The sequence below is a fragment of the Physeter macrocephalus genome, chromosome 13 (genome assembly GCF_002837175.3).
Source record: "Physeter macrocephalus isolate SW-GA chromosome 13, ASM283717v5, whole genome shotgun sequence".
NCBI classification, from domain to species: domain Eukaryota; kingdom Metazoa; phylum Chordata; class Mammalia; order Artiodactyla; family Physeteridae; genus Physeter; species Physeter macrocephalus.
The window spans coordinates 83857256-83881528 of record NC_041226.1 but is presented as its reverse complement, the minus strand read 5'-3'; the positions used below and the strand labels follow the sequence as shown (position 1 = coordinate 83881528).

General features: G+C 62.1%; 1 protein-coding gene across 1 annotated transcript in view; it reads right to left on the bottom strand.

Moving 5' to 3' along the window:
* Nucleotides 1-543: 543 nt before the first annotated feature.
* ADAMTSL2 (ADAMTS like 2) overlaps nt 544-24273 on the bottom strand; it is a 35711-nt gene continuing 11981 nt past the window's right edge. Inside the window, exons 10-19 of the mRNA XM_024126470.2 lie at nt 19159-19507; nt 17169-17541; nt 12260-12357; nt 8259-8385; nt 5635-5848; nt 5342-5497; nt 4748-4918; nt 3864-4040; nt 1915-2059; nt 544-1169 (exon numbers count right to left, since the gene is read on the bottom strand). Of these exons, the coding sequence (XP_023982238.1) occupies nt 1051-1169; nt 1915-2059; nt 3864-4040; nt 4748-4918; nt 5342-5497; nt 5635-5848; nt 8259-8385; nt 12260-12357; nt 17169-17541; nt 19159-19507 (1929 nt within the window). The 3' untranslated portion in view covers nt 544-1050. The remainder of the gene's footprint in view (nt 1170-1914; nt 2060-3863; nt 4041-4747; nt 4919-5341; nt 5498-5634; nt 5849-8258; nt 8386-12259; nt 12358-17168; nt 17542-19158; nt 19508-24273) is intronic.

The following is a 24273-nucleotide window of genomic DNA, read 5'->3' as shown; positions in this document are numbered from 1 at the left end:
CCCGCTTTCATCTGGAAGAACTCCTGCGGCTGGACCAGCCTAAACATCACCTCCCCTGGGAAGCCCTCCTGTGTCCCGGCACCCACAAGGCCAGATTAAGTAGCCCTTCTAAGAGGCCCAGAAACAGCAGTGATGGCTATTTCCTGAGCGCTCCATGTGGGCCCGCACCACGCCTCCCACCCTGCCTGCCTCACCTCTTCCTCCCGCGGTTCAGGTGAGGGAGTTTCCCTTGGGCTCGGCCGTCCCCCAAGCCCCACAGCAGTTAGGAGGTGCGAGATTGGCTCGGTTCTGACTCCGGCGCCCGAGTCCTGATGCCCCTGAGACCCCTCCCCGCAGGCCACCCACTCTCTTTGTCACCTTCTGTCCGCTCTCCCGTCACCTCCTCGGGGAGACGCTGCAGCCCGGCCCACAGCCCCACCTGGTCCCAGACCTGAGGCCGCAGCAGATCCGAGCGGGCGAGCTGGACGGTGACCCCAGCTCCCGAAGCCTCACGGCCACCCCACCCCGCCTGGCAGAGCCCCGGAGACCCCACGATGCCGCCATAAATAGGACCACTTTATTAACATACAGAGAGTACTGACGGACGACAACACGGCCGTGGTGCCGTGAGAAAGATGCCTCTTCCCAGGTGTAAAGTGCGGTGGGTCCCCCCCGTGCCAAGAGCGTCGTATCAGGGAGGCGAGCGATGCTGCGTCGTGAGATTAAAACTCCTCCGGAAAGAGTCACCCGACCAGCATCCGGACCCCGGGCGCCGTCGCCCTGGCCGCCCATCCCCGCCCTCCTCACCCCCACGGCCCTGGAGGGACAGAAGAGGTTCCCAGGCCCCTGGGCGGGACCCACAAACGCGCCAGTCCTCCCGGCTGTGTCCTGGGAGGGCCGCCGGGCGCGCGCGGGGGTGGGGGCAGGGGAGGGGCTCTCGTGCCCGCGGGGAGAGCAGGGGCTCAGTGTCACGTCTTCACAGCCGGGGCACCCTGCAGGGAGGGTGTCCGTGGAGGGGCCGCCGCGGCCCCAGGGACGGGGTGCTCGGTCTCTGAGGGGCGGCTGCCGGGCCTAGGAGTGGGGGGGCCTGCAGGAGCGGCAGCACGCCTTGCTGTAGTACCAGTGGCCGCAGAGGTTCACCTTGATGGCCAGGGCGCAGTTGGTGCCCGGCTGGTCCTGGCAGCTGTCGTCTGGGGAAGGGACACGGCGGGGGGCGCCGGGCATCAGGAGGCGGCCAGGGCTGACGACTCGACAGGACCCCCGCCGCCCCGCCCCACCGCCTCCTCTCCTCGAGTTCTACCTCTCTGCCACTCCTTTCCTGCCTCCGTCCCACTCCAGGGATGTCACGGCCCCCCACAAGGGAGGTGGACGGTGCAAGGGGAGGGGCAATGCCCAGGGGCCAGGATTTGGAGGAGCCACTGATCTCACCCCCAGAGGCCCGAACATCCCCGGGAGGCCCACAGGTGCCCCCTCCGCTCAGTAGGGCCAAAGCAGAGCCCGCCACCTGGCCCTGGTGCCCCCTCGGAGCCTAGTACCCGCGTGCATCTTCCAGGCGCCCCCGAGACCAGAGACCCCGCTTCAGCCCCTCGCCTCCCTGCTCCCGCGTGCCCAGCTCGAGGGGTGCTCTGGCTGAGTCTTCCTGGATCCCTGGTCCCCTGCCCCACAGCTGCCCTCCCATCTTCTGAGGCCGGATGCTCTTTCCAAAGTGCAGGTCTTGGCATGGCTCCTGGGGACCCCGAGCTGCAGCCAGCTCTCTCCTGCCCCCCTTCCCACCCTCACCTCCCAGCCCGGGCTCAGCCACTCCAGGAGGGAACCTTCACTCCCCGACGTGCATTGGTCTCTGTAGCCACTAGACCCTCCCGCAGGCCCGGGCTCAGCCCAGCCTCTGCTCTCCCTGCAAAGCCCCTGCCCCGCCCTCAGCCCCTCCCCGCTCACCTGGGGGCTCCGTGGGGCAAGGCTGCAGGTCACAGGCCTGTCTGCCAACGGGCTTCACCAGCGGGTCGCAGCCTCGGACAATGTCGGTCCCTTGGTAGCACTTCACGTCTCGCATCCGCACTCCCACCCCGCAGGTCTTGGTGCACTGATCGGGGAGAGATGGCATGGCCAGAGCCCCCACCGGCGGGGCGAGGCTTCTGGCCAGAGGTGGGGGGACCCCACCCCTCTCACCTGGCTGCTGAGTCTTAACCGACACGGGACACACGGAAGGGCAGTGGCCGGCGGCCAGGAGATGCTTATGCTCTTCCCCGCTCGCCCCGGGCTGCGCAGCCTCCCCATCTGCACCGTGAGGGTGTGGCCCTCTCAGCTACCCCCCCCCACACCCCCCCACCCCCGGCTGGGTCCTCGGGTTCTAGCTTTCCTGGGCCCTGTGCTACAGAATGCTCGGCACGCGGCGCCGCGGCCCAGGGAGCGCGCTGGCCTCCCTCTCCAGTGAAAAGCTGTGTTTGTAGTGGACGGATTAAATGTATCTTCCAAAGCCACCGCCCTCACCCCCGGCTCCCAGTGCAGATGTTCCCCTTGGAAAACCCCGCTGAGCTACCCAAAACACCAGGGCCATGTGCTGACCCCAGTTACCCCGCCGTCCTCCTGCCGAGATCCCACAGGCGGTGGCTCCCTCTGGCTGCCCCTGATGTGGGTGACCCCACGTCACCCAGGCACGTCTGGGACCCGAGCCCTCGGTTTCCTGAGTGGGGTCTGGGGTGGGAGGCCCTGGGCCCACCCTCTGGTTCTGTTTGCAGAGGCACAGGGAGGGCTGCCTGCCCGATGCCCGCTCCCGGCTTGGGGGGCTGGCCCAGTCAGGAGGCACCAAGCTCAGATAACAGTCAGCCTTGGATGGGTACCCTGAGGAGCCTCTGGCTGTTCCCTCAGCCCCAGAGAGAACACACCTCCGCACCTGAGTAGACGGGACAGCTGGGAGGATGCACTCTTACTGAGCCCCTCTCCCGGGCAGGGGCAGCCACAGGGGAAGCAGACACCACCCCAACCAGGGACAAAATGACAGAGGTCCACATTCCCACGGGCCGGTCACCCGTTGCCCACCCACCATCATGGGGGCGACACAGGGGTGCCCCTCCCCCAGTGCTCCCGGGCTCCGGTGCCGGGACCACCGTGGGCCTCCCCACTGGCTCCCTCCTGGGCGCTACAGCACCACTAAGTGAAGAGGGGACTCGGGGCACAGGACTGGTGATGCTGCTAAGGGGACATCGGGGAGATGGTATGAATCAGTAAAAACCCAAGTCTAGACCTGACCGCCCCTATGCTGTAAGAAAGGCTTGAAGAATGCTAACCAGCCCCCGGGTGCCCTGGGATCCCGCCGGGAGGCCTCCACAGGAAAGGGGCCAGAAGAGAAAAAGCAGAAGTTAACGGACCCCCTTCGCTCGGCCAGGGAACTGGGGCGGGGTGGGGTCTGTGGACCAGGGCTGCTCCCCCTCCTCAGGCCAGCCCCACGCACCTCAGGGCCCGCCCCGCCCTGCTCTCGTTGGGATGGGCCGGTTCAGGGCCTCCCTTCACCCTGCACATCTCTCAGCCCGCCCGGAGCAGCGTCCAATGTCTGCTCACGCCCCAGGAGCTGGGGGTCAGCTCTCTCTCTGAACTTGGGTTTCTTCCCCCGTGGGATGGGAAGAGGAACCCCCTCCTGGGGTGCTGTCGGGCGGAGGAAAGGAGCCCGTCTCCCAGACGTGAGATCCGAGAGGACTTCCTGGAGGAGGTGGCTCTTGCACCGGCTGACTTGGTAGCACTGACAATCTTTCCAGGGATGAAAAGCCCTGACGGAGGCTGAGAGGGGGGGGATGTGTGGGGCACTTGGCGAGGGAGAGGAGGTACTTTGGCAGGACCAGAACTCAGGCCTGGCCTCAGGTGGCCTCAGCGGGGGCCAGCCAGGCGCTTACCTCAGACCAGGGGCTGGTGTACCACTTGAAGCAGGGCCTCTCGAAGCACGTGCTCTCCTCCGGGGGCTTCTTGGCCAGGCCGCACTCGGGGCCATTGCGCGTCTGCGGCTTCCCGTTGGCCAGCTCCATGCACAGCACCAGCCTCTTTTTCACACCTCGGCCACAGGTGGTGTTGCACTGAGGCAGGGTGAGAGACGGGGCCGGGTCAGGGGTCAAGGGCCAGAGGCCAGGAGGACCAGAACACAGAGCCCGGAGCCGGGCCAGCGATAATGTCTCGGTCGATAGCGAGTGGGTGAAAACGCTTAGATCGTCGGCAAGTTGGCTGAGAACGCTCCGGTCGATAAGCACGTGGCCCCAAACAGATCTGATGACAAGCAAGTTAGCATAAAACCGTCTGTTGTGAAACAAAATGGTTAACGACAATTGGACTTGAGATGATTTAGCTAATAGGGATCTGCCTGAAACAAGCAGTTGAAAGCGATGTGGTTGAGAGCAATTTGTCTGAAATTGCAGATTGGTGACCTTGACATGTCTATAGGGCTCGTGAGAACAAAGGGATGTACAGGGCCCAGAGCCAAGAGCAAGCGCGGCCGAAGGACCCCCGACCCCGGGTTTCCGTCTTTCAGGATCACGGGGTCGTGGGAACTATACCAGCCCTGCATGCCTCGTTGAACATTTGCTATTTAGATTTGGGAAGTTTTAAGCGGTTTTCTTACTTTTTTGTTTTTTTTCTATTTCAAATTAACGATTAGTGAATTGTGTCGTCTTAATTTCCAATTAGGTCCTCGTTTGACCAGTCCGTCATTCTGGCCGCCTGGCTCTCGGCCCAATGCTCTCCCAGACGGCGGGGGCCCTGCCACCCGGCTCGGGCTCGGGGCACTCACCCGCTCCCAGTCCTGGGCCAGCCAGTGGGCGGGGCAGTTCTTGTCCCCGCAGGGGTGGATGGCCAGAGGCTTGCTCTCCGTCTGGCACTGAGACTCGGGCACCACCCGTCCGTCGCTGGTCTTGCAGTACACGTGTCTGATCATGCGGCCCTGCCCGCAGCTTCCACTGCACTGCAAGCGGACACCCGGGGTTAGAGGCACAGCCCCCTCCCAGGTCCCCCAGACATCACTCCCCAGAGAGAAGAACAGCTGGGGGGAGGGGGAGTAGTTGCCATGGTAACCATGTTTTAAATAACATTTTCTGTTCCAATTACAGAAAGGCTGCATGCTCAATGAAAAACACACAGAGAAAAGCGGGCCTACGACACCTGAAAACCTCCTCTGTACACCCAGCACACAGAGGGGACCCCAGGGGGCATCTGAATGTCTCATCCAGGCAAGAGGCAAGAGAGACAGACACACAGACAGACAGGGAGCTTATAAAAAGGCATCGGGATGTGACCATTTGTTTGGGGATAAAGGTTTTGATTCCTCGTAATCGCGCGGGGACACCCTCTGAGCACCGCCCCCACCCCCGTGCCCGCCCGCCCTCACCGGCCCCCAGTCGGAGACTGTCCACTGGCGGTCGCAAGGGGGCCCCGTGCAGTCCTTCTCCCCCACAGGCCTGGTGTTGGGGTCACACAGCGTCTCATCCTCCGAGCAGCGGATGTCCCTGGTCACCACGCTGCGTTCCCCACACTTGGCCGTGCACTGCGGGGAAGCCGGGGTGAGGGCGGGGCCGCGGCTGCCGGAGCAGCGGCGCAAGGGCCCTGCGCCCGGCCCCCAGCGCCCCACCCCCCGACCCCCCCACCTCCCAGCCCGGCCCGGCTCGCTCCGCGCATGCGCACCTCTGACCACTCAGACATCTCCCACTGCGGCCCGCAGGCCGGGTTCCGGCACGTCTTGCGCTCCTCGGGCCGCACGGCTTCGGCCGCCTCGCACAGGTCACTGTACACGGAGCTGTCGAAGCCGGGCGAGAGCATCTTCCAGCAGCGCACGATGCGGAACTGGTAGCCCTCGCCGCAGGTGCGCGAGCACTCACTCCAGCCGCTGGTCTCCCACCTGCCTCGGGACGGCACGGCCTTCAGCGACCCCGCCCCCTCCCGCTGGCCGGCCGCACGGCCCCTCCTTCCCCGTGGGGCCCAGATCCACCGCGGGCTGTCAGACAGCAGGCTGGCCAGGCCCCGTAGGGAAGCTGTTGCCGTGACGACCCCCGCCTGCCCCGCTGTAGGAGACACCCGCGTAGGTGGCGAGGGGGCGCCCGAGCCTGCGCTTGGCCGGCCTGCCCGGGAACCCTTGTAGCCTCCACCCGCCCCCACCTCCAGACCACCTCCAGCCACTTCGGGGAAACAAAGTCCCGGCCTTGTTCCTTTGCTGACGCTGTGCCCTCCTCCCGGAGTGCCTTCCCCTCCTGCCACCGCCGCCCTTCTTCCTCCAACTGGGGATCCTGCCTCAGTGTCCTGGAGCCCCGAGCCCCACCATGGGGGCTGTCTCTGAGGGGAAGAGCAGACCCCCCGTGGCCGCACACCCAGCTTCTCCCAAAGGAGCAAACGTACAGGCAGCACAGGCCCCGGGAGGCAGCAGAGGCCCTGGGATGGAGCACAGGCCCCGGGAGGCAGCACAGGCCCCGGGAGGCAGCAGAGGCCCCGGGAGGCAGCAGAGGCCCCGGGATGGAGCACAGGCCCCGGGAGGCAGCAGAGGCCCTGGGATGGAGCACAGGCCCCGGGAGGCAGCACAGGCCCCGGGATGGAGCACAGGCCCCGGGAGGCAGCAGAGGCCCCGGGAGGCAGCACAGGCCCCGGGAGGCAGCAGAGGCCCCAGGATGGAGCAGAGGCCCCGGGAAGCAGGTGTGAAGCTGCGTCAGAGAGCAGGATCCGCTTGGCCCCCAAGGCCGGGTGCCCTTGGGCTCATCGTGGGGCCGTGATGATCATGACCAGAAAGAGGGCATGCTTGGGGCCCAGCCTCGGACCACCTGTGAGGCAGGACAGGGGGCCTGGGGGTCTAGGAAGGTGGGGCCTCCCCCACAGCCCGGACGCTCATCAGCCTGGGATTTCGGGAATAATCCCTTTGGGCTTCTTAAAATTCTAGAAGCACCGAGTAGACCTGGGGGGCAGCAGGGGCAAAGGGTCATGTTCAGAATCGTTCTCAGCCTGCGGTGGGAGCCATTGATTGAGCACCCACTGTGTGCGAGGCATAGTGACAGATTTTACCGCGAAACGTGGGAAATCACGCCGGGACCGACAGGAGGCCAGTGCAGCTCCCCTCGCGGGCCTGCGGCCCGCCTGGGTGACAGAGCAAGGTGCAGGCTCCTGCCGCTCCCACAGGTGGGGGCGAAGCAGAGCCCCAGGCCCCCGCCTCCCGCCCCCCACACACACCCTGCTCGGGGCCTGGGTGGCAGGTACCTGGGCTGGCACTCCCTCCCTGCACAGAACTCCTGGACGGGCTCGGGCCGGGTCAGGGCGTCGCAGTAGCTGTCGTCCACCTCGATGCCATCGTAAGCACAGGCCCCGGGAGGCAGCAGAGGCCCCAGGATGGAGCACAGGCCCCAGGAGGCAGCAGAGGCCCCGGGAGGCAGCAGAGGCCCCGGGAGGCAGCAGAGGCCCCGGGAGGCAGCAGAGGCCCCGGGAGGCAGCAGAGGCCCCGGGAGGCAGCAGAGGCCCCGGGAGGCAGCAGAGGCCCCGGGAGGCAGCAGAGGCCCCGGGAGGCAGCAGAGGCCCCGGGAGGCAGCAGAGGCCCCGGGAGGCAGCAGAGGCCCCAGGAGGCAGCAGAGGCCCCAGGATGGAGCACAGGCCCCAGGAGGCAGCAGAGGCCCCGGGAGGCAGCAGAGGCCCCAGGATGGAGCACAGGCCCCGGGAGGCAGCACAGGCCCCGGGAGGCAGCAGAGGCCCCAGGATGGAGCAGGCCAGAAGAAAAGCGGGTGTGAAGCTGCGTCAGAGAGCAGGATCCGCTTGGCCCCCAAGGCCGGGCGCCCTTGGGCTCATTGTGGGGCCGTGATGATCATGACCAGAAAGAGGGCATGCTTGGGGCCCAGCCTCGGACCACCTGTGAGGCAGGACAGGGGGCCTGGGGGTCTAGGAAGGTGGGGCCTCCCCCACAGCCCGGACGCTCATCAGCCTGGGATTTCGGGAATAATCCCTTTGGGCTTCTTAAAATTCTAGAAGCACCGAGTAGACCTGGGGGGCAGCAGGGGCAAAGGGTCATGTTCAGAATCGTTCTCAGCCTGCGGTGGGAGCCATTGATTGAGCACCCACTGTGTGCGAGGCATAGTGACAGATTTTACCGCGAAACGTGGGAAATCACGCCGGGACCGACAGGAGGCCAGTGCAGCTCCCCTCGCGGGCCTGCGGCCCGCCTGGGTGACAGAGCAAGGTGCAGGCTCCTGCCGCTCCCACAGGTGGGGGCGAAGCAGAGCCCCAGGCCCCCGCCTCCCGCCCCCCACACACACCCTGCTCGGGGCCTGGGTGGCAGGTACCTGGGCTGGCACTCCCTCCCTGCACAGAACTCCTGGACGGGCTCGGGCCGGGTCAGGGCGTCGCAGTAGCTGTCGTCCACCTCGATGCCATCGTAGCGGACACACATGGCGTACGTCGACATGACCCCTGGGTTCGGGACAAGGGAAGGGCCAGGTGAGCCAATTGTGAGCACCTGGGAGACGGGCAGACAGGCCATGTGACCATGGGCGAGTCACCCGACTGCTCAGCGCTTCCCGGTTTAAATCGGGGTTAATGACAGTTACCAGCTGACAGGTCTGCAGGTGGAGCCCAGCGAGGACGGCTCTGTGGATCTGAACTCTCTCCCCGTCCATGTCCCGTGGCCTAACCTCTTCTTTTTGCACCCTCACCCCATCCAGCCCAGGCTGGGCACCCAGTTTATGTGTCACAAACCCTGGGTTTTGAATAAACTCAGATTGGCCCTGACAGAGGCACAGAGGCAAAGCCAGCCAAGTGTCACTCATTTTCATTCATTCAACAACTACCCATCCATGGATGGATGGGTGGATGGGTGGATGGAAGGATAATCTAACCATTCCAGCCCTTTCCAGACTCCTCAGATGTTATGTTAGATCTTCAGATTCTCCCTGCCCTCCCATGGCATGCCCTAGTTCTTACCAAACTCCCTCTTAAACTTTCTTTAATCATTATTGTGATTAAATGCCTCGTACTCGATAAATCCCATCGGGGGACAGTATGTAAAGGGCCAGCCCTCAACTAAACTTATTAATTCCTTGACCCCCAGCTCCACCTTCTGCTTCTCTGGCCTTCCTCCCCTGTACCCCGTGCTCGGTACCGAGCTGGCACACGGGCCAAAGTCACTACACAGTGGGCGGGTCCCTGCCAAAGAGCCAGGATGACTCAGGGAGAGTGTTAACATTGGGTTAACATTGGTGAAGTCCCCAGGTGAAGTTAGGGTTTGTGGTGGTTGTTATTACTGATGTGTGTGTGTGTGTGTGTGCGTGTGCGTGTGCGTGTGTGTGAGTGAGAGAGAGAGAGAGAGAGAGAGAGAGAGAGGGAGGGACCCAGCCTTCCTGAATGATGGAGGGAACGGAACCCTCCTCACTGGGGTCATCCTTCCCCCAGAGGGAAATCGATTTCCCCGTAAACCAAGGACCCCAGCCACCTTGCGCTCCCTTCCCAGCGGCGCGTGTCTGAAAGCCGGCGGCTCCTGCCTCTCCAAGCCCCAGCCCTGGATGGAATGAAACAGCCTGGGAAGCAGCCCACATGGGGATTTTTTCTTTTTTCCGTAAGGGACGAGCCAGGTTGCAATCACTGGTGCCTCTCTGCCAGCGCTGGGCTGTGTCGTCTTTAGCCGTCGCTGAGGGGGAGACTGGCTTCCTGGCCAGGTCTGCTCAGAATGTTCCAGGCCTCAGAGACACCAGCTCTGGGGCCCAGGGAGGTCCAAGTTTAGGGACTTGCAGACCCTCAGCAAGGGCCTGATTATTCATTCCCTCCTCGTCATCGAGTGGAAACACAGCAGGTCCTGATCAAGAGAGACGGGAACTCTGGTCCCAGCCCAGTCTCTCGCTGGTGGGGGGGACATGAGAGCTGTCAGACTCTCTGGGCCTCAGCTTGTCGCTTATCCCCACGGTGGGAACCCCCCAGGGATGCGGGGCTGTCAGAGCACCAGTCTGGACACCCACCTCCCTACATCAGTCTTGAACGCGGTGCTTTTCAAACCTTCTTACTGAGCCCTTTCAAACCGAGCCCTTCCTCGAAATAAAAGGCGCAGAGGAGCCCGACACCGAGCTAGGTGGGCCTGCTCTGCCTGGGGTGCGTGAGCTCGGGGCCCGCCCACTCCACTCCCCTCAGCCTGCGCCCAGGAGGTGCCAAGAACAGCTGGAAATCATCACTTGAGGCTCAAGCTAAGAGTCCAAACCAATTCACCTACGTTTCTACCGCTCCCAGGAGCATCTTTAAAGAAAGGAAAGATTGCTTGCTGCCATGGCTGAAGTTCAAGGACACAGGAGAACTGCTGTGTGCCAGCGACATTGTGGATGTTTGCACAGACACCGTGGGCCACGGCAGGTCTGTAAACCACCCCTGCCCCCAACACCGGCCCGGCCTCGGCACCCGGTACAGGGGGATTTGGAGGCCAGCCGGCCGCAGAGCGTGCGGAGGTCCCGTTCAGCAGGGACCCGACCACCACTTCTGCCGAGTGCCACCTGTGCCCAGCTTGGTGCCTGTGCGGTGACGGGGAGCTCAGTCCGCGTCGGGGCCGCTCACGCCAGCCCCGGACAGGCTCGTCTAAAGGAGGGCGCTTCCTTTCAGCAGAGCCCAAATCTGTCTTTCTCGCTTCGTTTCCTCTTTCGTCCTCCTTTGCACCTCGGGCCACCCAGGGCAGGTCTGCCCGTACCCTGCCTGGCCACTCTGTGGGTATTGAGAAAAGGTGCTGTGGCCTCCCTGGGGGCCATCTTTCACCCAGGGCCAGGCTCAGGCCCCTCGCCACAGAGGCTGCTTCGTCCTGGAGGGATCTCAAGCGACGTCACCTCCCCGGGCAGCGACGTGTCCGGGAGGAACAGGAGACGCTCCCCGTCACGTGTTCTGTGACAATCCCGGCATGCGTGGGGTCCCAGGGATGACATCGGGGCTCCCGATTCAGAACAGGACCCTGCCCTTGGGGAAGAGGCTCTCAGAGCAGGCTCCTCCAGTACCCATCCCAGCGCTCCACCCTGTTCTCTCCCGAGACCAGCAGCAGTGCTGGCCATGGCGCCCGCTTGTTGAGCTTTGGCCGTGACAACTCACTTCTCGTTTCGTGTCTAGCCCTGTAACCACGTTCGGAAAGGCGGACATCCCATTTTACAGGTAGAAAGTTGAGTCGTGGAGAGATTAAGCAGTTTGCCAAGGGCACGGGGTGCGGTGGACCAAGTGTTCACCGCATACCCCACAAAGCCCACCTTGCGCCCTCCAGAATATCAGGGGGCCAAACTCAGCCTGTCCCATGCCCTGCTGGGGGAGGAGGGGCATGTAAAAGGAGGGGGCCCAAGATTCCAGCCCAAGACGGAGAGCCTGTGGTCCGTTCAGAGCCCTGCAGGGCCACCTCCCCAGCTCCTCCCTCGGGCCCTTCTCCTGAGATGCCAACCGGGGCTGCAGGAGGTGTGACCACGCTCAGACCACCGGCTGCCCGGGGTCCAGTCAGTGGCTTGCTAATTCCCCCACACTGGCCAGAGCGCGCAGGGGACATCCAGAGCTCTGGCCAGCTGGGGTGGGAGTGCAAGGGCAGGGTCGGGGGCATCATACATCTTGAGTGGCAGCAACTCATCTTGTCCAAACCCAAACACGAAGTCGCAGGTATAGATAAGGCGGCACCGGGGTCTCCCTACCTTTGCCACAGGTCCTGGGCCTGGGTCTGGCATCTGACCTTGCAGCAGCCCCCAGGGGAGGGGACCAGAGCTGGCAGTAGATGGAGCCCCAGGCCCTGGGCTGTGAGCCAGAAACTCGCTGTGGTGGCATCCAGCCACGTGAGCAGACATAGGTTCAGACTCCAGCTTGACACTTACTAACCCCATGTGTCTATCTGTCCAGGCGACCCCAGGGGTCTCCGTTCCCCTCCTGCTTCCTCCCTGGACGAGGTCCGGGAATCCGAACAGTTCCCTCTGCTATAGACCACGTGGGTCTATTTCCCCCTCCTACATTTGCTGTAAGCAAAAGTAAGATTCTCACCACCTGAGAGTTCTTACTTTTTAACCAGAAGGATGTTTGTTCTAACAAGGTATGATGTGAAGAATGACGAGGGAGCCTTTGGGGGGCTGCGTGACCCCCAAGCAGCTGGACCTCACCGTGGTCCAGCACGTCGTAAGCACGAGGACATCCGAGCTCCCCCCTCATCACGCTGCCTCGTGGGTCAGGAAGCTGCTAGATCAGCTCCCTGTGGGCCATTGGGGGCTACAGGCAAGTGCACGGGCCCCGAAGCCCGGGCTCGCACCCACCGGGGAGGTGGGCTCAGCAGGTGCCGCCCTTCGGCACCTGTCACGGGTACCTGTGGTGCAGGTGGAGCTGCAGGGCTCGTGGGACGAGAGCTTCCACCGGTACATGTCCGCGGGGCTCACGCCTTGCTTCCGTGTCTTGGGCCTGGTCCTGAAAGCAGGGGAAGCAGAGAAGGGGGTGAGTTTCATGGGAGGGTGTGTTCTCATCCATGGGGCGTGGCCGCGTACCTGTCCTGAGCCCCGGGCAGAATCGCCACCTGTCGGGGACCCAGTGCCCACGGTCTAGAACAGAGAGAAGGGAAGCAGCACCCGCGGGGGCGGCAGGTTGTAGGATGGAACGGACGTTGGCATTTTCCATCTCAATGACCGTCTGAGCTCCCTGCCCTGCGGCCGTCAGAGCACCTTCGGGGGCTGGGGGAGGAGAATCGGGGGCTCCCCAACATCGCCGTTGCTCCTTCCACACACACAGCCTTCTCGCTGTCACCCTCTAGCGGGGTCATGCGGATTCCTCCGGCCCTCTCCCCGGGAAGGGACCGCAGAAGCACCTGGTGTGCTGAGAAGGTGCCAGAATTCCCTCCCACGGCCTCTCCCTCAGCTGGGATTCTGACTGAATGGGGCACGCTAGCCATTGGGCCTCCAATGATCAAAATAGAAAAGCTCAGCTGCAGACGGGGGAGTGGCCGCGTCCCCTCCAGACGCCTCTGCCCAGGTCTGCAAGGGCTGCTGTGCAAGGGAACGCCGGGCTGGGTCCCCGCCAGCGACGGGCTAGGATTCTTGGCCGGAACTCAGGCGGCCCAGCCAACTATTGTTAGGACTATTTGCTTCTTTGAACCAGTCGGTGTGCTGGGGCCCAACCTCCGTATCCAACGTGCAGGCTCGTTTTGGACTTGGCAGGGGCAGAGAGAGGTGGTGGCGGCAGCTCCCAGAGCCCGGGCATCTGCTCTGAGATGCAGACGGCTGAGTCTGAATGCGGCCCGTGGAACCCGGCCACCCCCAGAGCCGGCAAAGGGGACGTGGTGCCATGGCCCGGGGGACGGCACGTCCCTGAGACCCCACCGGCCAGCTCCACTTCCCTTCCGGGCCAGAGAGGCTGACTGAAGACCACCCGAAGCTAAGACCCTTCCGCAGAGCACACTCGCAGGTCCTTTCCTTGGGGCTTTCTGTCACCCCGGAGGTCAGGCTTAGATGAGGGTCGCAGGGCATCCATTCTAAAAGGCTTTCCAGTCAAGTCTGTGATAGAGACATTGGTTTGGATTCAACTGGGAGTTTACTGTTTGTCTTCCAACTTCTGGAATTTCACAAGTGGATGAGAACGGCTCTTACATTTTACTTTTGCATAAATGTTGCCCTGAAGACACATCGTGCTCTGAGAACCAGGAAATAGTCTATCCACGGACCTGAAGTAACAATTTACTGAGGTGGTTGCATTAACCCAGGAAGGAGGGAGAGAGGGGAGGAAAGGGAGGGGAAAGCCGAGGGCAGCCGGCCGCAGGCGGGCGGCTGGGACGCCTCGCCTGGTGGCTTCACCTCCAGGAGCCTGCCCCAGGCTTTCCACACGTACGGGGGAAGGGGAAGGCCCTCCCTCTCTCCTCCTTAAAAGTGAGCGGGAACTTTAAGATGGAGCGCTCCACCTACCCAAGACCCAAACATCTCAGAACACGGGACCCGTGGAACCTCCCTGGGGAGGAAGAGCCTGATTCTGCAATGTGCTGACTGGGTCCCCCACCCTCCTTTCAACAGCTTCAAATTCTCCCCAAGAACAAAAGGGGATGAAAAGATCCAGCCCCTGCCCGGCCACCCCACCCATGGAGAAGCCGTGCCATCTTTATCTAATTACACCCTCCTGGGCCAGCAGGCAGCGTGACTCGTTCTGGAGAGACAGCAAGCGGTTCAAAATAACCCTTCGGGTTTTAAGCACCAAAGGTATTTCTGGGGTGGCGGTGGGGGCCGCCCACACGGCAGTGTTCGTGGGAGCAACGCATGGGCGCCTCTCCCGCCTCGAAACGTGTATTTGCACAGCAGTGCAACGGGGCCCTGGGGAGAAAAACACCCAGGAAATCGCTGAAACCACCAACCCTCCACCCGCCCCCATCTGGAAGGAAGATAGTGCCCTCTGATCCGAAAGCCTCGGACCGCCTCAGCCCCGGGAAGCCCCAGATCCCGCGTCTGGACCCTTTCCCCGGGACCGCCTGGTACATAAAAGGCTCATAGGGCGCTTTGCTTCCCCACCCCCCCGCCACCCCCGATCCAGGCTGAGAAAGGGACCCTGTGGCTCTGTGTCTCAGACGCGTGTTCCCAACGCCAGCGCCTGGTGTCGGGGCGCCCCTTGATTGTCCGGGGCTGTTGGGAGAAGGTGAAAATAACCTTTCCTTTCTGGGCGCTGCCCCTTTGATTTCGCCCTCTCTGAGCAGACGCGACTTCCTGTGTTTGGACGACTCGCCGCGACAGGGCTGTTTTGGCCTGGCGGTCCCCTGCAACCCCACCACCTCTCTCAGCCCTTTATCTCCAAAGACCGTCTCTGGTCTCTGGTCGGCGGTGTCCTTTGAAGCAGCCGGTGGGGGAGCCGCCCATCTCACCACGTCAGGACTTTCTGAGTGCTGTGTCCGTCATTGTATGGGTTCCTGCACCCCACATGGCCCTGGAAACCCAGTCATTCCGCTTGGGGCCCAGGGGTGGGGTGGGAGTCAGCTGGGATGGGACAGGAGACATTCTTTAAAATGTGACTTAAGGACCCAAGAGCTTGTGCCATGACCTGGCCTAAGAGTCCTTGAGGGCCTGAGCCGGCGGGGCCTGAAGCGTCGTCTGACAAGCCCCTCGCTCAGGGACGGGGAACTGAGGACCGGAGAGGGTCACCGATGGGTCCGGGTCCCATGGGGACGGGGCGGGGAGGGGAGAGAGTCGGGACGGGGACCCACTGGCACTTTCCATGCCTTAAGCCAAATGAAACAGCAGCCTGTGTGCCACCCTCATAAAGCCATTCAGAGAGGGTTCCTGACCGTCGGATAGCTGGCCTCGGTCTCGGCCCCAGAAGGGCCCCTTCCCCACCCTCCCCGCCCCGGAGGCTCAGTGTATTCACAATCTTTCCCATTTACTGGGTCCTCACTAGGTGCCTTCAGCGCTTCAGTAACAGATAGAATTCAATCCTCTGGACAGCCCTGGGGGCGACAAGAGCCCTGAGCAACTGGCCCCGGATCACGCCAGCAAGTGCCAGCTGATTCTGAACCCCCCTCTCAGACTCAGAGCCTGTCTCGCCCTTCCAGCCGCTGGATGCCACACACCCCCAAGGCCCACTCCCTGCCTTCTGAACCCGGGTCAGGCAAGCAGATGGCCTAGATGGACCCTATGGGAAGAAGGGCAGCCACAGACGGCTCCAGACCTCCCACTCTGTCCACATTTGCAAAGAATTCCACCCAGAGCCTCAGAATTGCCCCGGGTGTGCCCTGGGTATCTCATGGGGCCTCGGAAAACAGCTTGAGAAAGAAGGGGGCACCTCCTGTGGGCTCAGGGGCCCAGCTTCCCTGCTCTCGTCCCCGGGGAAGGGTGAGAGAGTGGTCTCCACTCGCCTCACCTCAAGAGTGAACCCCAAATCTTCCGTCAAACTCAATTCCCCAAGGACGCCCACCTCTGCATCCTCAGCCCTGGCTAGGGTTCCACTGGCTTGGTGTCTAAAGCCAAGGGGTTTGGGTGGGTCCTCAGAAAACAAGATAAAATAAAACCCAGTGCACTTGGACTTCCCTCGTGGCTCAGTGGTTAAGAATCCGCCTGCCGATACAGGGGACACGGGTTCGAGTCCTGGTCCGGGAAGATCCCACATGCCGCGGGGCAACTAAGCCCGTGCGCCACAACTCCTGAGCCCGCGTGCCACAACTACTGAGCCTGCACTCTAGAGCCCGTGAGCCACAACTACTGAAGCCTGCACGCCTAGAGCCCGTGCACCGCAACAAAGAGTAGCCCCCGCTCGCCGCAGCTAGAGAAAGTCCATGTGCAGCAATGAAGACCCAACGCAGCCAGAAATTTAAAAATTAATTAATTAATTAAAAAAAAAAAAAACCAGCGGGCTTGTTCCTGCCTCCAGCCCCCGCTCGCCACCAGGGGTGCTGAGCCTGGCTCGGTCTGTTTAAACCAGCCTCGCTGCCCTGTCAGCCTCTGGCGAACAGGGGTTATCATCGGCCCAGGGAATTGTCCTTGAGTCGGGATAGTGGAGGCCTGGAGCCACCCTGCTCCCAGCTGAGCCCAACCCAGGGAGGCTCCTGGCCTCAGACTCCTCCAGGGCCAGCCACGACTCAGGTGTCCCCAGGTGTGACTGTCCAGGCCTCCCCAGCGTGTCCTTCGCTCTGGACTCTCTCCCACGGCCCGTCCCAGGGCAGCTCCAGCCCCACAGCGGAAGGCCTTGTTCCTAGTGCCCCTGGCTGGAGAGCCCACCGAAGCGTCCCCCAGTCTCCTCCCCGGCCAGCAGGGAAGGTTGCCCTGAGCCGCCCCACCTTCGGGGAACGTTACGGTCTCCCGCGAGAGCTGTCCCACCTTATGCACAGCGACCGTGCGTGCAATGGCCGTCCAGACCGAGAGCCTAAGGACCCCAAGCCTCCAGTCTCTGAGCCCTAAGGACGTCGCCCACCTACCTCTCTGAGCCCAGTACCCCTCCCTAAAGCTAAGGCTGGTTGCGATGAGAACATGTCTCTGTGCACGCGGAACACGGGGCCCCAAGTGCTCAGAACCGTTCACCTCCTCCCGCTCTGCCCCCCAGTTCCCGGAACCACATCACACGTGGGCACTTGGCACCAGCTTTAGCCCGTGGACCTAACTTGTGGGAAAGGTGCTAAAACCCAGGCCTCTGACGCCCCGCTCAGATCCGCGGGGTGAGGCGGTGGGGGGGGCCCTGGGCAGGGGCGGCTCTCTCCCACCTGCCTCCGTCCCGGCCCCCACCCGGCAGCCCCCCCAGAGGACTGGGGAGTCGCCTCCTACCTGGCCTTCTGCGTCCTGTTCCCAGCCAAGGCAGGGAGGCTGGCACTGGCGTTGGGGAAGGGGGCCTCGGAGGAGGTGTTGGCCACTCTGTCACTGCTCAGCTCCAGGTAGGACCCGTTGAGCAGGTAAGCGGCGGCTCCCTCGTTCTCCTCATAGTCGATGTAGAGGCTGTCGGCCGGGGGGCCCCTCGGGGCGCCCTGGGCAAAGATGCTGTTGCTGGTCTCATTGAGGGGGAGCTCCTTGGAGTTGGAGCCCGGGTCCAGGAGCTGGTCGGAGATGGCGTTGGCTGAGAGGAGCTCCTGGGAGGTGAAACGGGCGTCGGCCTCTGGGTCATCCTGGTCTCCCGCGAGAGCCGTCCCGGTGGCGTTGCCGTCTACAGGGGAGATGGGTGGCTCAACCTCCGGCGCCCCCTCGTGGCGGGGCAAGGGCTGCCCTGGGCAGGGGCGGAGCAGGGGGGCCGCAGCAAAGACCTGAACCGGGAAGCGTCCAGAGGCAGGTTCCCGCCCGATGAGCGGGCACAGGTCGTCCGGCGGAGGCTCGCAAGCCGGCCCGGACAAGCTCTTGTTGGGGAACCTGCTTGACCCCTGCCGTGGGTTGAAGAGGGTTTCCCCAAAATTCACATCTGCCCCGAACCTCAGAATGCGAGCTTATGTGGAAATAAGACCTTCACGGACATACAGATCTCCAGGTGAGATCGTCGCGGGCCCTAACTGCAACGCCTGCCGTCCTCGTAAGAAGAGAACACGCAGAGACACACGGACGCAGAGGAGAGGCCGTGTGAAGACAGAGCGGAGTCTGCCGCGATGCGGCCACGAGCCAAGGGATGCCTGAGCCACCAGGAGCTGGAAGCGGCAGGAAGGACCCTCCCCAGATCTCCAGGTGAGATCGTCGCGGGCCCTAACTGCAACGCCTGCCGTCCTCGTAAGAAGAGAACACGCAGAGACACACGGACGCAGAGGAGAGGCCGTGTGAAGACAGAGCGGAGTCTGCCGCGATGCGGCCACGAGCCAAGGGATGCCTGAGCCACCAGGAGCTGGAAGCGGCAGGAAGGACCCTCCCCTGGAGCCTCCAGGGGGAGCACAGCCCTGCCGACACCTCGATTTAATTCCATAGACTTCTGGCCTCCAGAACGGGGAGGGAATACGTTTCTGAGGTTTTAAGCCGCCCAGTCGGTGGTAGTTTGCTGCAGCAGCCCCAGGGAACGAATATCGCCTCTAAAGCGTTTCCTACTTGAAGACACTGAGGGTCTTGGAAACTTGCCCCCCAAGCCAGTGAGGGGATTCTTCTCAAGTCTGCTCTACCCTCCACCCCTCAGCAGGGCTGATGGTCCAGCCCAGCCCCGACGAGTCGCTCCACGGCCCTCAGGAGCACAGCCAAACTGCCAGCGTGGGGTCAGGAACCGTGACCCACCGCTGCGTCTCCAGCTGCACCTCCTGCGGCTTCCCCCGGAGCCTGTCCCGCCAGGCTGGCCCTGGCTGGTGCCCTCACCCCCGCCCCTTTCCTCTGCCCTCCCCAGGCTGACCCTTACTTGCTCTGGAGCCCTCAGGTCAGGGGTCACCCTCTCCAAGAACTCGAGGTCCTCCCTGTGTCCCTCAGCTGCCCGCCATTCCCTTCCAGAGCTCTGGTCACACCTCGCACGCTATGCCGTCTGTCTGTCTGTCTCCACCGAATGAGCGAGAGCACGGGCGATGGGGTCAGCCCACCCTGGATTTGCCCCCAGCTCCTCCGTGGTGGACTGTGTGACGTGGGCAAGACCTCTCTCTCTAAGCCTCAGTCTCCCCACCTGTCAGACGGGGATAACCCTACCCACCTGGAAGCAGGTATGTGCAGAGGATGTCTGCTAAGGGCCGGCCCTGGGCCCGCCCGGTCAGCCTGCACGGAACCGGCACCTCTGTCACCCTCTTCTGCGGGTGCCGGGTTCTGAAGACCCTTCACCCGAGGCCCCTCTCCCTAGGAAGCCCCGCCCCACCCCGCCCCTCCTCCTGGTTACCTCGGAAGCCCTTGCCCCTGGGGGGCCCCTCGCAGGCCCTGCCGCTGGCCTGCGCGCACACCTCGTTGGTCTCCTGGCCTTTGCTCAGACCCAGCTCGATCCCCGGGCCCCGGTGGCCGAACAGTCGGTTGTCCAGGCCCAGCTGCTCCGAGGAGGCCTGGCCGTAGAGGGAGCCGTTGTGCTGAAGGAAGCCCACCAGCCCAGCCCCGTCCAGCTCCTGGCTCTCGGCGCTGTCTGAGGCGGGCTCCGAGAAGCTGTAGTAGATGGGCTGGATGCGGTGGGCGTGTGGCGGCTGCAGCAGCGTGTACTCAAAGGTGATGGAGGGGCTTTTGCCGTTCTGGTTCCACACCTGGGGGAGGAGAAGAAGTGGGGTCCCAGCCCTCCGCCACCCCAGCCCCTTCCCCACCAGCCTGGAGTGGCTGCTGAGGCCCCCTGCCCACAAGCCCCTTGGGGACCGAAGACTCTTGTCCCTCAGCTGCAGAAGGGTTTCCTGCTGCGGCCTCTGCAGCTGAGTGCCTCCCAGGGACTCACCCTTGACCGAAGAGCGCTGCCAGGCCCACCCAAGGCTATGCGTGGCCCCAGGGGCAGTCCGTGTCCAAAGACGGGCGAACAGGGCCCGGGAGGGGGCCGTCCACCCCAGGTACAGGGAGCGAAGGGTGCGCGGGGTGCAGAGAACGTTTTAAAGGTAATAAAACCAGTTAAAACCCAACCTGCATCTTACTATCACCACGTGCCAGAAATCCCAAGTAATAAGAGTGCACCGCCCCCACCACCTTCCCCCCCGGACCCCCCCGCTGCCAGCCGGGCAGAAGTACCGGGGCCCAGGCCCCTGAGGACCACCCGGCATCAGAGCTGACTGGGGGATGGGCTGAGGCCTCTGTCGAGACGGCATCGCCCCCCGGCTTTCCCCGCTGCCTGTCCTGCTGCCCCGACTGAGTGCTCGTGGGTCTTTCGAGGGACGCCGCCTAAGCCAGCTCGTGTCAGAAGCCCCAGGAAGCAGCTCTCAAATGGGAGTTTGGAGCGGGATCCCCCGCCAGCAGGGGTGACGCGAGCCCTGCCTGGTGGTGCATGGACCCCTGAGATCCCCCCAGGCGTCAGGCTGGAATGAGACGTCAGAGGAAGAAAATGCGCGTTGGGTGCCATGTCTCAAGTGGTGGGAGTTGGCTGGGCTTGGGGTGTACCTTGAGAAAGGAGAAAGGTCTTCGGAATGTGGCACTTTGGAGATAGACAGTGAAAGGCTAGGGTGACATCACCACCAAACCTCCAACCTAAGGCCTAGCCAGAGGGCCTCCCAGGTGTTACACAGAGACTCGCATGTCCTCCAGCAGGGCCAGAAAAGTAGAAGAGCGTCAGAGAGCCGGGGCATGTTGGCTTCTCCACCTCGCCAAGAGCCCGATTGGGAGGAGACTTGGGGCGTGGGGGGTCTGTCTGAGTCAATCTGCTTGAAAATTTTGAAATCTCAGAGTCCCCTGAATCTCTGAGCCTAAAAAGTGACCATTCCTTGCTGTTAAGGCCAGCACCTGGCCCTCGCCTGAAGATGGTACGGAGACCTCTGCCTCCCTGAGGACCTTGACCGCCTCCTCCCCGGGGCCACCTGGCTGATGGCTCACATTAAGTGCCCTCTTCACCTACTCAGGGGAGCCCTGGGGCTGCTCGGGGGAGAAGGGGCCATCGGCAATGACCCTGCAGAACCAGCCGCGGCAGACAGCAGAGGCTGAGCCTGGAAGGGGGGAGTCTCTCCTATGGGGGCCCTGGCTCAGGACGAAGGAGGGACCGCGTTCGCAAGCACCCCGGAGAAGGTGGGGCCCACGCTAAGGGGAGGACCCGTGCTGGCACCATCACAGCAGACGACGGAAGAGGGAGGAAAAGGCTGGAAAAGCCGCCAGGTGACTATTTTCTGCAGGATCACCTGGAGGACGTTCTGGCCGCCACAGTGAAAGGAAGCGTGATGGTGAAGAGTCACCAACTTCACTCAGAGGGACACCTAGAGGGACGGTGTTGGGTGGCCTCATAGGCCAGGGCCGGTGGCAGGAGATGCTAGTACAGAGCTGAACTGTCCATGATAATCAGAACGAGGGGGCTCAGGTACTGTAACAAGCAATAAGGTTGACACGGTAGCCGGGGCGCCTGAGCCCCCTTTGGACACGGCTGACAGAACGAAGGGCTCCTAGGGGACAAATGCATGGGCCCAGGAAAGGTTCTTCTCAGTCTGTATGATCAGAAGGAGTCAAGGGTGGGTGATCGCAAAGCAGAGGGGCAGCTGCCACATAAAGGTCGCCGTCCCTGGCCAGTTTCCTGGACCACTTTTTAGACCCAGAATCTGCTGAAGGATGGAACAGCCAGGTCCCCGGGAAAAAGGACCCCCAACTAGTAGCTATGGTCGTGATTCCCCCAGTTCTTCCACCGAAGAGCCCACAGCTATTTACTTGGTGAGCTGCTCAGTGGAGAAACGGGTAGACGTTGTGGGACCAGGGTTCAAGCTGTCACTGTTAACCAGGGACCCAGGCATCACCACTGTCCCCGTTACGGTGACAGCACGTGGATGACAAGTAATGGCCCAAACAAGGCCCAGGGCTGGTTGACAGTCTATCCGCTGGATCCAAGGCTCACCCAGCCCCCAAACGCATAACTGGGAGTCAGCAGAACTCTCCTGTTGGCTCCTTGACCTGGGCGGGGAGTAAATCAGAAAGCATATTGCATCCTGGGGGGAAAACACAGAGATTAGTGACGCTCAAAGACCTAAAGGAGGGTTTCCCTGGTGGCGCAGTGGTCGAGAGTCCGCCTGCCGATGCAGGGGACGCGGGTTCGTACCCAGGTCCGGGAGGATCCCACATGCCGCGGAGCGGCTGGGCCCATGAGCCGTGGCCGCTGAGCCTGCGCGTCCGGAGCCTGTGCTCCGCAGCGGGAGAGGCCACAACAGTGAGAGGCCCGCGTACCACAAAAAAAAAAAACAAAAAAAACCTAAAGGATGCAGGGGTGCTGATCCCACCATAGCCCCCATTTAATTCAACAGTTTGGCCCCTACAAAAGCAAGACAGATCCAGGGGGGATAGTGAATTCCTGCAAGCCCAGCCAAGCAGTAGCCCCAGTTGCAGCTTTGGGACTGATGTGGCATCTTGTCTAGAGCAGATTAACATGCCCTCAAGTTGACCATATGTGGCCATCCATCTGGCAAATTCTTTTCTACCCCCATCAAGAAGGAGGAGCAGAATCAGCTCTGTTTCACACACGTACAGTTCTGACCCAGGGCTATGGTGACTCACTGACAACATCATTTTAGCAGACCTGATGAGCAGGAAGGGGCACTGGAGGCCTTGGTAAAACATACGTATTCCAGAGGATCGGAGAGGAACCCCTGTGAAGACTGGCCCCGCATCAGTGAAAATCTCAGGGTCCAGTAGTCTAGGGCAGGACAAGACATCTCCTTGAAAATAAAGGGAAACTTATCATCTCCCATACCCCCAATCGTGAAGAATTTTGGACACAACCTATTCCACATCAGGGAATATTGGTCCAATGCATATACTGGATTTGCCTTCTGTGGGGTCCTGAGGAGAAAGGGCTCTGCAGGAGGTCCAGGCTGTGGTGCAAGCAGCCCACCACCTGGGCTGTAATACCCAGCAGCCCCTGCAGTAATAAAGGTGTCTCTGGTGGGAAAAGATGGACTGTGGAGTTTCTGGCAAACCCGGCTAAGAAGATGATAACGTAGACCCCTAGTATTCTAGAGGAAGGCCATATCACCTAAAATAAATAGACGTTATTTGATAAAAGCTCCTGGTGTGCTATCAGGCCCTACTAGAGATGACCCTTTGACCACAGGACATCAAGTGACCCACACAGCCAGAGCCGAACATTATAACATGAGGCCTCTCAACTCCGTTAAGTTACGGGGTCAGGAGGGCCCAGCAGCAGTCCAGGGCTAGAGGGACAGAAAGCTCATCAGCAGGTGTGACCCAACCTCCCAGCATCCAAGACTCTTGTGCCAGCATCCCTCTCTTAGCCCACAGCTACGGCTGCACGGAGTACGCTTAGGATGAAGACGGAGAGGAGCAAATGGCAAAACTTGACTCTGAGCTGAGTCAGTGGGGGTGCGAGCTGAAAATGGGATCTGATTCAGGGTAACCCTGAAAAGTTGCTGTGAAGGAAAATCCTCCCAGAGGGCTTCAGGCAGTACATGTAAGGTGGTCACCCAATTTGTCTGGAAAGCAGAGCGGCCCTAAATAAGAATAAACACTGACTCGTGGGCAGTGCGCTTGGCTTGGCCGGTTGGTCAGGAGCCTGGATGGAAAAGACTTTAAGGTCAGGGATGAGGGGGTCTGGAGAAGACGCGCGCAGTTGGCTCAGTGGAGGAGACATAACGCGTGAAGGTCTCTGGATCACCTGTCAATGCACACTACGGGGCGCCCACGCTGGGAGGGGCACGGAACAACCGCTTGAGAGAGAGAACGTCTTTGCCACCTGCCATGGGCCAGCCTCTGGCACTGGTCAGGTGGGTGGGCTCTGTCCCCGCCGTATACCTCAGCCTCCATGAAAGCCGGCAGGCCTCCAAGAGCCTCTTGACATCACCTGATTTCAGTGATAATTCCTCTGCATTTTCAGATCTGGGGCACCAAACGGCAATGCCATTCATTTCTAGACAGTAGCCACGGGAAAAGTCCCGGCGAGCTGGTCATAACAAGCCAAACTCTGCTCATGTCCCGTGCACTCCCCCCAGAAGCCATGAGCATCCTGGGTGCAGCACCAGGGGGACAGCGGTGACAAGCACTGCCATGGTCCCTCAGCATCGAGGACCTGGCAGGAATGCCACAGTGTCCATGGGGCCGAGGGTAGGGGACTCCATGGGGGGCTGGGACCCCCACCTGTGGAGTGGGGAGTGGGCCCTGCATCCCTGCACCCCATCCAGCCTCTGTCCTCATCTCCCCACACAGTTCCTGATGCCCTGCACAGAACCTCCTGCTGTGCATATCCTCCAGGGGTGCTAACAGAGGGAAGGAAGGAAGGAGGGAAGGAAGGAGGGAAGGAAGGAAGGAGGGAGGGAAGGAAGGAAGGAGGGAGAGAAGGAAGGAAGGAGGGAGGGAAGGAAGGAAGGAGGGAGGGAAGGAAGGAAGGAGGGAG